Below are 12176 nucleotides of genomic sequence, written 5' to 3'. Positions count from 1 at the left end.
CCCTATTTGTCAAAAACAAATCTAGAACAGCCTCTCCCCTAGTAGCTTTCTCCAGCTTCTGAAATAAAAATTTGTCTTGGAGCTAACAGCAGCTTCTGTACTCACCAGGGCTGGTGTACGGGTTAGAGGAAGTCACTTCCTGGGGCCTGTATGTAACTGCCTCTTTGCTCCTGCCTGAGTACTCACCAGAGAAATGGCACCCTCTTGATGGTGCAGATGTGATCTCTTCCACTTCAGTCTGCACAGCACAGGGAAAGCAGTCTCCTGACAGTGGGAGGACTACATGTACTTTACCCCTCTGGGTTGAGGGGCAAGTTCTTCAAATGTTACCTAGGACTTTCTGTGTGGATGCTGGGGGAGAAAGGGACCCACTGGCAATCCTTCTGGGATCTGGCTTCGCATTGTGGCTTGCCTCTCACAATGAACCTGTTCTGGAAATCATACAGGGTCCAATTTAAGGCTAGTTTTTGCCCTGCCCTTATGTGACCATACAAGAGAAAGACTTGTCTACTCTCAAATGGCCAATGAAAGGGCTACCCAGAACTGCAGCCCCTGTGCTGAGGGAAGTGCAAGGGCTATTGCAAAGACGATTTCCCCACAAACCTCAGGGAGAAACTCAGCAGAGCTGGGATAGGGAGAAAGTGGAGCCATGCTTCCCTACTCCCTGCATGAACCAGCAAGTAGAGCCCAGCACTGCAGGGCAAAGATGCTGCACCGCTTAACAGGAGCAGTACATTAGTGTTGTCAGAGCTTCCTCTGAGGTGCTGCACATGGGCAGCAGGTGAACCCCAGGCTCAGAGAGGCTAGTGCCAGGCTCGGACCACCCCTTCTGCCTGAGGCCCCACCTTCCTGCCAGAGCCCAGAGTCCCCCCCCTCCTGGCACATCAGCCATCCCCCCTGCACACACCCCAGGCCTCCTGAGCACCCCCAGCCCTGGAGCGCCAAGCAGGTGAGCAAGCAGCATGGCCCCCATCAGCCCCAGAGCACTGGATAGGTGAGCGGCTGGTGCAGCCTCCCCCTATCCCCGGAGCACCAAGAGGGCAGGCAGCATGACCCCACCCTAGCGCAGTGGTGAGTGGCACGACCTCCCTCCCCCACCTCCAAAGAGCAGGCTGGCCCCCATTAGACCCCAGTCCCAGCCTGGGGTCCTGGCGGGGAAGAGCCCCCTGCAGCACAGCCCGGGAAGCAGGAAGGAGTCTGTGGGTGGAGCGTGGGCAGGGCCACACAAGGCTGTTTGGGGGGACACAGCCTCCCCGTGCCTTCAATCCCCACTGCCCATGGTGGTGCAGCTCCATGTGGCACCTACTGTGTATAAGGCCTGCTCTAGAGCGTACTGAAGACAATGGAAGTTTTTCTGTTGACTTCAGTGGACTTTGGATCAGGCCCATAATGTGTATTGGCCCAAATTCAGCAAAAATCCTAAGCATTCAATGAATCTACTCCCGTTCTTAAAGTTAGATACATGCCTAATTAGTGAATCTGGACCATACTGCACAAGCTAGCCCTTAAGATGATTTTCCAGCACCATTACCTAATTGTAAGTGATCCTACCTCTCCACTTACCAAGGCCCAAATATGTGACAAAGACCAAAATGAGGGACACAAAAATATTATTCATGCTGGACACTTAAAATGCTATGTGATTAGTGTAATAAACTCTTCTTCTAACCTTTTCATTTTTAATGTAAGTGATCTTCAGCAATAAAAGTGAGGGGACAGCAAATTTGTTATTAGAGAAGTATGGAAGTGAGGCTGGAAGGTGAATGGAGGTTTTGCTCAATGCAAAACTTCCTGAAGCGTCAGAATGTAGGAGCAGATTCTGCATATATCCTTCATGAATTGCCATTCTTTTCATAAATAAAAATTTGAACAGTAGCTTTTCCTGATGAACTTAATAAACACAAATATGAAAAAATATTTAAATCAGGCTAAAGGGATTGAATGTCTTATCTATCAAAAGAAACTAGAAGAGTCTTGTTGTAATAGCAGATGTACAGTATAATAAAGTTCGTAAGTGAGACAAAGAAAACTTTTCTCATGATTTCATGACTTTATATGGTAATTCTCTCTTCTGGGCATCAGCCAACACATTTGAGTGAATCTTGAACTCTTCATTTAAGGACAGGCTCAAGTGTTGCCTAAAATAAATTTGTTCAGAACCTAGCTCAATCCTCCCTTACAAGAACAATGACCAGTGACCATTCAACAATGAATCACTTGGTTCTACTTCACTTTTTTACCCGACTGAACATTAAAAACACTGAAAGGCAAAATACAGAAGTTGTCATATCAGATACGATACATAGTTCCTAGTTTTCAGAGTAGCAGCCGTGTTAGTCTGTATTCGCAAAAAGAAAAGGAGTACTTGTGGCACCTTAGAGACTAACAAATTTATTAGAGCATAAGCTTTCGTGAGCTACAGTGAAATACTGAGAGGCACTTTTGCCTACAGCACAAAAATTCCCCTCTCGGTCAGTGGGACTATTCTACAAGAGCTAGGTAGGCATTGTTTTTCACAGAATGATTACTTACCTGAGTAAAGGTCCTAGATATGAACCTTTAGATGGTAAGATCGTGAGACTTTTTTTATATAGTATTATGCTGCTTCATTGTGAGGAGGGAGAAGCCACAATAATTAATATTACACAAGAACTTTTAGTCTAACATCCTATAGTTTTCAATATTTCAATAACTTTCACCTCTGAGGTTGAAATTTCCTGATTTGGGGCCAGACTTTCTGCTGTGCCCAGTTTCTGTTGAGCGCAGCAGAGTGAGGGGCTGTTAGTGAGCTGGTTATGGCTCCCTGATTCTCTGGTTCAGCTTTGGCCCTTGCCCACGTTAGAGCAGGCTGGGGGCTGCTCTAACTAGTGTTAGCTGATAATGACCTTGGAATTTCTCTGATTTATATGAGGAACCAGAGCATGCCCAGATAGTCCAAGATTGGCAGAACACAAAGTGGTGGACTTCCATCTTTTACCTATCACCCCTTTCTCAATTGTGCCAAAGCACAGCTCAGCCCCAGGAGTCTTTTTATTAACTTCAGTCAGAGTAGAACTGGGCCCTAAGGCCTCTCTCCTACAGTTATGCATACTTAACTTTATGCATGTGAGTAGTCCCACTGTGAAACACAGAAGGACCCTGTGCAATAAAGCCATTGTTTTCTGTATAATTCCATGGAGTGCAAATGAGGCCAGAATGTGGCTCCATAGACCAGATAAATGGCTTTTGCCCAACTCTGCTCTCATTTACACTACTGCTACCTCACTGAAATCCACAAGGCTGCACCTGCATAACTGAGTATGGCTCCTTACTCTTTCATATAAGCATCTGTTTTTTTCACATGCATACCATAGGATAGTTCTAGCCCCTTTATTTTATAATCCATTATAGAGATTGACTCATCAGAGCCCATCAGACTTGAATTAAAAAAACATTGAGATGACCCATAACCTTCCTACATATAGAAGGGGCCAGATTCTGATCTCAAATCTGGAGAAACCTAACTTCAGTAAATTTACTGTGGATTTTCAATAACTTCAAGGTAATAGACATCAGAACTTGGGCCAGAAAACTTAAACAGAAACTTTTACAGTGGCAGGTATCACAAAGTATGTAGTTTTAAGTGATTTCACTCACATGGCACTAACACTCATTTAGTCACGTCCTCCACAGTCAATCAATACATGCAGAGTACCAAGCCAGAAGAGTGTTGCAATGTGTGTTAATGGCACCAAGGAAATTTTGGGAAGCTGAGATTGTACACTAAGCATATTTATTGACTGACGTTAAGAAAGCTAACTTCCCTGTGCCCCTGTGGTTTTAGCACCTGAATCGCATGAACGGGGAGATAAAGAAAGTTGGCGGCCTGCTCCGTCAGTGTGACATCAGCTGTGCGGTCAACAAAAAGATTTAGTTAATGTTTCTTCATTTACATTTTGGAATACAGACACCTTAGAATTGTTACCAAAAATAACAAAACCACAGAGGAAGCCTAAAAATGACTCAAGCAATCTATTACCACACATGGCAGTAAGGGCCTATATAAGCATTATAGCTGTGATCATTAGACACAGAAGACCCTAAGATTTTCTCTTTTTAGCAGAGATCATTTGATAACACTATGAGATACATCCTACTCTGTGTTGCACTGTTCCTGCCTGGAAGTCTTGCTCTCCCAGTTCCACTTAAGACAGCACCACCAAGCTCCGAAGACCTGAAGCGTTTACAGGTATGTCGTGAGTGGGGCTGTAAGGGTGAACTGTGAATATGCTGCATTTCCATTTTAAGTTTACATCCTAATTATTCGCAAAAAGAAAAGGAGGACTTGTGGCACCTTAGAGACTAACAAATTTGAGCATAAGCTTTCGTGAGCTACAGCTGAATGCATCCGATGAAGTGAGCTGTAGCTCATGAAAGCTTATGCTCAAATAAATTTGTTAGTCTCTAAGGCGCCACAAGTACTCCTTTTCTTTTTGCAAATACAGACTAACACGGCCACTACTCTGAATCCTAATTATTATATTTCTTTCCAGAGAGCATGTGACATCATTTTATTTTTACCTTGGTGTTACAAGTCAGTTCACAAAAACTAGAAGGCATAAAGTAGAAATTTTGAAAGCCCCTAAGTGAAATTACAAAAGTGAATTAGGGCCAGGTATTAAAGATATTTAGGTATCTAAAGATATGGACAGTCATCTAGTGGGACTTTCAAAAGAGCTTACAATAATTATATATATATGAAATAAATTCTAAGAAAATGAAGTCTCTAAAACCAATGGGCCAAATTAAGGATTAATTTCATGTACGTGTGGGTGTGTATTATACATATATATAATATTTCAGTAAGATAAAAATAATATTTTAATAATAATGGACTAAACTATTTTAGATGCTTCTAACCATAGTTGTATCCAGTGCTCACATTTCTTTGAGAAGAGGCAAGACTAATTATATACACCAAACTGGTTGGACTATTCTCTAGATTCTAATGCCCAGTGAACTCCCATTAAAATAAACAGGACCACTTGCTTCAGTATCTTGATATTACTGGGCAAGGCTTTCTCTGTATATTTAATCTGTATTATGGAGAGATGAAAGGCTGTTTCAGAGCACTTGAAAGTAGTAGACCGAAGTGTGAAAAAAAGATGTTATAATTATCCATGATTAGAGTATAAAGTACCACCACCTCAAATAAAATGTTGGGGGAGTTTTAGGATAGGTGATTTCATCTTATTGTGGAGTAACACTTATGCTAAAAAATATCCTTGAGGAGTCCACAGTTCTCACAAACCCTCTCCTTCTGGTAAGACCCATCATATAAAAAGGTACAGGATGATTTCACAGTAATGTTTATCAAAAATTGTCACAATGAATGATGATTTATTATTATTTTTATTAAGTACAAACAATATGATCCTTTGATGCTATCCTCCACCTCCTCTTACTCTTACCTATTTTCAAGCCAAAAATACTGCTTGGTTCCCGTTAATTTTCTGGGAAGTCCATATATCCCAGGTCAAGCATATAGTGCTTTTTTTTTTAATTAAAACTCCCCCTCTTTGCATATTAGTGATTGTCTAATTTTTCCTTTTTAAGAAGTTCATTGAGAACCTAGTTAAAAATGACATCTTATGATGTTCATTTGTAAGGAATCATAAGCCCTGAATTTGAGTAACTGATTGTGCATGAACCTTTCCACGCCTAAGAACCTAGGCATCCATTTCTCATTTACACCAATGCCTTTTTACACCACTTTGTAATGTAAAGGGATCTGAAAATGGGTATAAATTTACACTCATTTTAATGTCCCTTTACTCTGCCAATCTGGTATTATGAAAGGTCCTTAGTGTAAATGAGAATCAGACCCCCTGGACATTTACAAGTAATACTATAACCAATAGCTGCACAGAACCCCTTTGTGTATTTCATAAGAGAAAACAGAATAGAGCCCTGAAGCATACGGATGTAAAGTAAGATGAAGTTAGTACACAATTCTTAAAGGAGAAGGGTAGTGAATATTTTAACACCAATCTACATTTTTATTTTGTTCACATATATTGGAAAAGTGCCCTCATATCTGTCTAAATTGTTTCCCTGTTATGACAGATCACAGCAGGTTTCTACGGGTGAAGTAGTATAAGTATACCCAAGGATCATCTGGGTCTTATACTTATTGACAAGTTGATTCTTAAAGATATAAGAAAAACACAACTGGAGATACACCCTGAGTCTAATGTTTCTTTTTATTTTCAGAATTACCTTGACAGGTTCTTTCCATCCATTAATAAAGCAGGCCGTACCTTAGAAGAGAAAATTAAAGAGATGCAGAAATTTTTCCACCTGACTGTAACAGGAAAATTTAATTTAGAAACGGAGGAAATGATGAATAGGCCAAGGTGTGGCATCCCTGATGTATTAGATTACAGCACATTTCCAGGAAATCCAAGATGGAGGAAGAATTTGTTGACTTACAAGTTGGTTATATTTCACTTTTTGTGTATTTTGTTTTCTTTTAATGATGCCATATTATTCCATACCTTAAACTGACAATATTTTATTTTCTTGTGTTGCCAAAAGGATCGTTAACTATACACCTGATCTGCCTCGTTTATTGGTGGAGAAAGCAATAGAAAAGGCTTTTAAGGTGTGGAGTGACGTGACTCCACTGAAGTTTCAAAAAGTTGCCAGGAGAGAAGCAGATATCCTGATTCGTTTTGCACATGGTGGTGAGGCTGCTGCTGGATTTTTAAGAATCCATGAATTACATTTTATTTAAAGCTGAAGCTATGCTTTGAAAGCTTACACGTTTTTGTAGCCAAAGATTGAAGAGTGAACAAATATTTTCATTCTCAGTTTATCCAATTTTTATCTTGTTCTGTAAGATAAAATATATAGTCAGTATAGCAGCCTCTCAAGGGAGGCATTGATTTTATATATAACATTGATAACAAATATAAATATTTATATTATATTTGCTATCAATATTATTTTATATTATATTGGTATCAATGTTAACTAATCAACCATCACAAAAATCCCTTGGGAATTTGAACTATAAAATGAGGAAAATAATATCTTCTTACTTGATTGTAAACATACTCCTCTGCCATAACCATTACTCCTATTTGTGAGCAAGCAAAGATTCTGCATGCCTGTGTGGGGTTTAAACATCTTGGTCACATGCCTCATTGTAAAACAGAAACATACATTTTTTGCCTCTTTAGAGCCAAACACAAATACAGCAAGGCTTCTTTCCCCTGTAGTCCAAAGCAAAGGCACAGGGTGTGGTGTGTTTTAGCCATGCCCAAGGCACAGGTCTAAAGAGTGTCTCACTTCCAAGAAGTCTGAAAGAGGGAGAATGAAAGCACACCCACACAAACACACACGCACCCTGGTTCCCATCTCAGTGCTAGTCCTCCTCTTAGGCCTTGTCTACACTAGGTACTTGCTTTGGTATAGCTATGTCCCTCAGTGGTGTGAGAGGCAGCTATTATGACCATTGTAGATCAATGTTAGGTTAACAGGAGAATTCTCCGATTGACCTAGCTACCGCTAGAGCCCTGTGCGGGTACAAATTTATATCTGTGGATATAAATTGGGTATCTGCGGAACCGCAGGGCTCTCCCAGGAACCGCAGCAGTGAAAGGAGCAGAACTTGGGGCCGCTGCTCCCAGGAGCCAGTGCCCCACACCGGCAGCTCCTCTAGCGTGGCTGTACCACTCCCAGCTCCACCTCTGTCCCTTCCATGCCGCTCTCTGCGTCTCCTATCTCGGGGGGGGGGAGGGTAGGGTGCCATTTGAACACAAGAGTGCAACCAGCTGCTGGTGCCCACCCCAGTGGGTGGGGCAGGGGCAGTACAGCCATGCCAGAGGAGCTACCAGCGTGGGGCTCCCGGGAGCGGCGGCCCAATGTTCTGCTCCTTTCGCCACTGCAGTTCCCGGGAGAGCCCTGTCCTTCCGCGGATGCCGATTTATATCTGCAAATAGCTGCATCAGCAGATATAAATTTGTACCCGTGCAGAGCTCCAGCTACTGCCTCTTGGGGAGGCAGAGTACCTACGCTGATGGGAAAACCTCTTCCATCGGCATCGGTCGCGTCTTCACTGAAGCGCTACAGAGGCACAGCTGCAGCATTCTAAGTGTAGCCAATCCCTTAGAGATTCATCCCTAAACATCCAATAACACAATAATCTTATAGTGTCTTCCGGGTGATGAATTTTTCACAACTATCCTGAAAATCCTTGCACTCCAGCAAGAAAGTGTAGCCCTTCTTATAGGAAGAAGAGGAGAGTCAACCTTTTCCAGCCAACCTCTGGATAAGGGTCTGGACATCCCACACATTGTTATAGGAGAATCTAACAGAAGATACACCAAACCAGTGTACCAAGTGAGATGCTCAGTTTTTCAAAGCTGTGGTTACTGGTATCATTCACTACATGTATTATAAGTGGTGCAGATAGCATTATCCATAATTATCATTGCCCGAAACTGTCCATTATAGGACCTTCAGATGCTTATAACTTTGCAAAACTTAAGCCATTCAGACATTTTCTTGCTGGGTGTCAGCCTCAGGCTGAACTTTTTTGTAAAGTTTTGATAAGATGATTCAACTATTTCTGAGGACATGTCCTCAATAACACAGAGGTCCTGTGGGGAAAAAATAGTATACGCTCATGTAATTAAAAACTGTACCATAATGTACACACAGGAGCTGAATTCATTGCTTAGGCAATCTTAAGTATGGCATTTCCTACCTTTTGAGTGCTTGCCTTTGCAACCTTAACATTGTTTTAGAGTAATTTATAATGTAATGCAATCTACAATTAACAAAAGCAAACTCTAAACTTCAAGATGTAGAATTCAATGTTTAAAATGCATCATTCTGTCAATTGAGGACATATTCGTTTCTTTATACATGCAGAACATGGCGACTCATTCCCCTTTGATGGAAGAGGGGGAATACTGGCCCATGCATTTGCACCTGGCTCAGGCTTAGGAGGAGATGCTCACTTTGATGAGGGTGAGAAGTGGTCACAAGATCATATAGGTAAAGTATTCCATGTACCCATCACAACAATTTCAGCTCCTTCTAAACAAAACCCTGGTCTTTGCAACATACTTATATTTACTTACCATAATAGGCATATAGGGCCTGAGGAGCTCAAAGCACTTTACAAAGGTGGGCAATATTATCCTCTTTTCGGAGATGAGGCACAGAAGGTTTAAGTGATTTGCTCATGATCAAAAGGTGAGCCCAAAACTATTGCCAAAAGGTGAGTCGGGAATAGATTTCAGGTTTCCCGACTCCCATTCCTGGGCTCTGCAATATTCTTCCTAAAACATGTGGTAATACATATTGTAATTAAATGGGAGAGCAGGTAAAAATAAATGAAACTTATTGGATTTCATCACAATGGAAAGAAATATGCGAATTGCCCTGCTTGTGATGCTCTGTTCCATTATATGTTAATTATTTTTTCCTTTTTTTCTCTATTTTAGGAACAAATTTGTTCCTTGTTGCTGCACATGAATTTGGTCATTCTTTGGGACTGGGTCATTCAAATGTTCAAGGTGCTCTGATGTATCCTATCTATCGCTACTGGGACCCAGACACCTTCAGCCTTCCAGCTGATGACAGACAAGGAATTCAGAAATTATATGGTAATTTCAGTGTGAGATGTTAATTTTGATATAAAAAATTACCAACAAAGGGACAGATTTTGCCACACTTCACACAGAGAAGTACCTTACTCAGCAAACAGACCACTGATTTGAATGGTCTACTCTCTGCGTAAGGTACTATTCAATGTAAGGGTATCAAAATTTAGACCAAGACAACACAATTCACTTTATACCTCCCACCTACCCTTTCTGGAGCCTGAGAGCAATGTCTCCATATTGCAACAAAAGCTAATGGAGTTGGAGATCCTGGCAGACTATGGGTTCCCTACACACCAGTGCCTTGCAGAAATCAATGAGGATGACATTCTGCTAACCTTCTACTACTGATTAGTACCTTGCTTTGCCAAACAGCCCTTGAAGTCAGTAGGAATACTTGCTGAATGAGAGATTGCTCAATGCAAGTATGGCAGAATCTGGCCCTCACTTCACTGCTCATGGAGTCAGGTACTACTCACTGTGTGTTACAGTGGCAAAACTGTGCCCTAAACCAATGAGCAAATCTTGCCTGCGGCACCTGTGTGTGGACATTCCCTTCTATGGAATACTTCACAAAGGGACAGCGATCGTGGTATGTATTTCTCTGTATTTTGTCTCTTAAACAAATACCTTAACGTTTCCATATTTCTATTCCACAGGCCGCAAACATAAAAACTTCTAAAGAACCCTGGTGTGTTTAAAAAGAATGAAGAATTCACACCAGAAATGTTTCGTTTTATTTCTTCCGTGAATTAAAATGGAAAATGTTTGAAGAGCAATTTCTGCTCCATTACATTTACTGAGATTTGTAAAGCTCTTTAAAATTTATTCAGTAGTTTCTGTGAAAATAAAAATTCTCTCAGCACTATTCTGCCGTCCTAAATTCTGTCTGTCCTAAACTCAGGTGGGCTGCATTTCACTGATGGGTTCAGTGACTTCTGTATGTACAATACATATACACAGGACAAAATTCTCAGTTGGGTGCTTGAAGTGCTTCTAACTCCATGGTTTAGGCTCCTTGTTCCCAGCCCACTCCCTTCTCCCGCTCCCTGCCCTGTCTCTGCCCTGTCCCTTCCCCCCTCCCTGCCCTGTACATACCCAGACTCAGAGTACCCTCCACAGGGCCCCGCAGAAGGATGTAAGATGATGCAGTGTACACAACCAATCCCCGCTTCAGCATCAGAAGGGTTGGATCCCTACACAGAAGGTCTCTCCCTCCACCCCCAAATCCCACGGAGACCTGAGAGGCAAGTTCTGTTTAGGCACTTAGGGGATATGGCCTCACTCACTGCAGAACTGGAATGCTTCTCAAGTATTTAAATATGGAGATCAAAATTATGGTACCCCACCCACTCCATTTTTATCTCCTCCTTACTCAGTCAGGCTCCTTGAAAGTCAGGACAAGATAAAAAAAAAAAGAGTAAAGGCCTCAGGAAATAGCCTATGGCAGCATCCCAAACATTTGAAAGCTGAGTCACCCTTCAGGAAAAGGAAAGTAATCACACATTGTGACACAGAGGCCCTGTCATAAGACTGGGTCATAGGCAGTCAGGCCTAGTGGTCAGAGCAGGAGTCAGTGCTAGTCAGAGTCCAAATGCCAGAGCCCAAGGCCAAGGCAGAATCAGAGCCAGGGATCAGAGCCAAAGGTCAGAACTGAAGGCAGAGTCCAAATGCCATCGCCAAGGGTCGAGTCCGAACCAGGCTGAGCATCAGAACCGGATTCAATGGAGTCAGGGAAGGCAGGAGCAGGGTACCAAGGCAGGTATCAAGGCAGGAGCAAGACTGGGACAGGACAGGAACAAGGTGCAGGGCAGGGTCTAGCCTGGAGTGAGGCTGGGTACAGGACAGGGTCTAGGTTGGAGCAGTTCCAAAGCAAGTCAGGAGCATGGCTTGGAGTGAGGTGAGCACAGGGAGGCACAAAATTTGTGGACATGTACATTGATTCTCTGCAGCTGCTGGACTTAAAAGCAAGCCACCTGACTGCTTTTGCCAATCAGGTGGTTCTGTGCTCATTGGCTGCCTGGTGACTGGGCAGGCACAGCTGCAGGTCCTGACTTCTAACAGGCCCATTGGTGCCAGCTGGCAAAGGTTTCACTACTATATTCACCAACTCCTATCAGGCCTGACAAGCTCACTACACCTAAGATGCTGCTTTCATGTCCCACAAGGGACATGTGACATGTCTAGTAAAAGCATACGTCATACTGATCCTCCTAATTCTTGTGAGATGTATGTACGGATGAAATTTAAGGCGTTATGTATATGTACTGAAAATATGTCTTAGAGACTGTGGCCCAGGCAGGGTTGTCAAACAGGTGTTGCCACACAAAGGGATGTGGATTCACCTATCTGCTTAAATTCACACGTAAAAGCAACTTTGTAAGCCCACACAATGGAAGACTCCACGTGCAAAACAGACAACAGGAGTAAGTGAAGATTCTTTGAGTGCTGGCTCCAAACTAAGAATCCACAAGGGTCACCCTGACTCTGAGGACAAAATCAATGGAGGCAAAAATCACC

At 42.4% G+C, this 12176-nt stretch overlaps 1 protein-coding gene across 1 annotated transcript; it reads left to right on the top strand.

The window, feature by feature from the left end:
* Positions 1 to 3955: 3955 nt before the first annotated feature.
* Positions 3956 to 10429, top strand: MMP7 (matrix metallopeptidase 7). The gene is made up of 6 exons (XM_038369748.2): positions 3956 to 4228; positions 6253 to 6473; positions 6577 to 6725; positions 8920 to 9045; positions 9498 to 9659; positions 10316 to 10429. The coding sequence occupies exons 1-6, from the start codon at positions 4121 to 4123 to the stop codon at positions 10336 to 10338; spliced, it is 789 nt and encodes a 262-aa protein (XP_038225676.1). The 5' UTR covers positions 3956 to 4120; the 3' UTR covers positions 10339 to 10429.
* Positions 10430 to 12176: the final 1747 nt, after the last annotated feature.

This window comes from Dermochelys coriacea, chromosome 1 (assembly GCF_009764565.3).
Source record: "Dermochelys coriacea isolate rDerCor1 chromosome 1, rDerCor1.pri.v4, whole genome shotgun sequence".
Classification (NCBI taxonomy): domain Eukaryota; kingdom Metazoa; phylum Chordata; order Testudines; family Dermochelyidae; genus Dermochelys; species Dermochelys coriacea.
Note: the sequence above shows the minus strand (reverse complement) of the source record. Positions and strands in the feature narration are given on the sequence as shown.

What these genes read in the sequence shown, in the direction of transcription:
- MMP7 (XM_038369748.2), top strand. Translation starts at nt 4,121, where the DNA reads ATGAGATACATCCTACTCTGTGTTGCACTGTTCCTGCCTGGAAGTCTT. An exon ending in AAGACCTGAAGCGTTTACAG is followed by an intron (nt 4,229 to 6,252) that starts GTATGTCGTGAG and finishes TTTTATTTTCAG; the next exon opens with AATTACCTTGACAGGTTCTT. An exon ending in GATTCGTTTTGCACATGGTG is followed by an intron (nt 6,726 to 8,919) that starts GTGAGGCTGCTG and finishes TTATACATGCAG; the next exon opens with AACATGGCGACTCATTCCCC.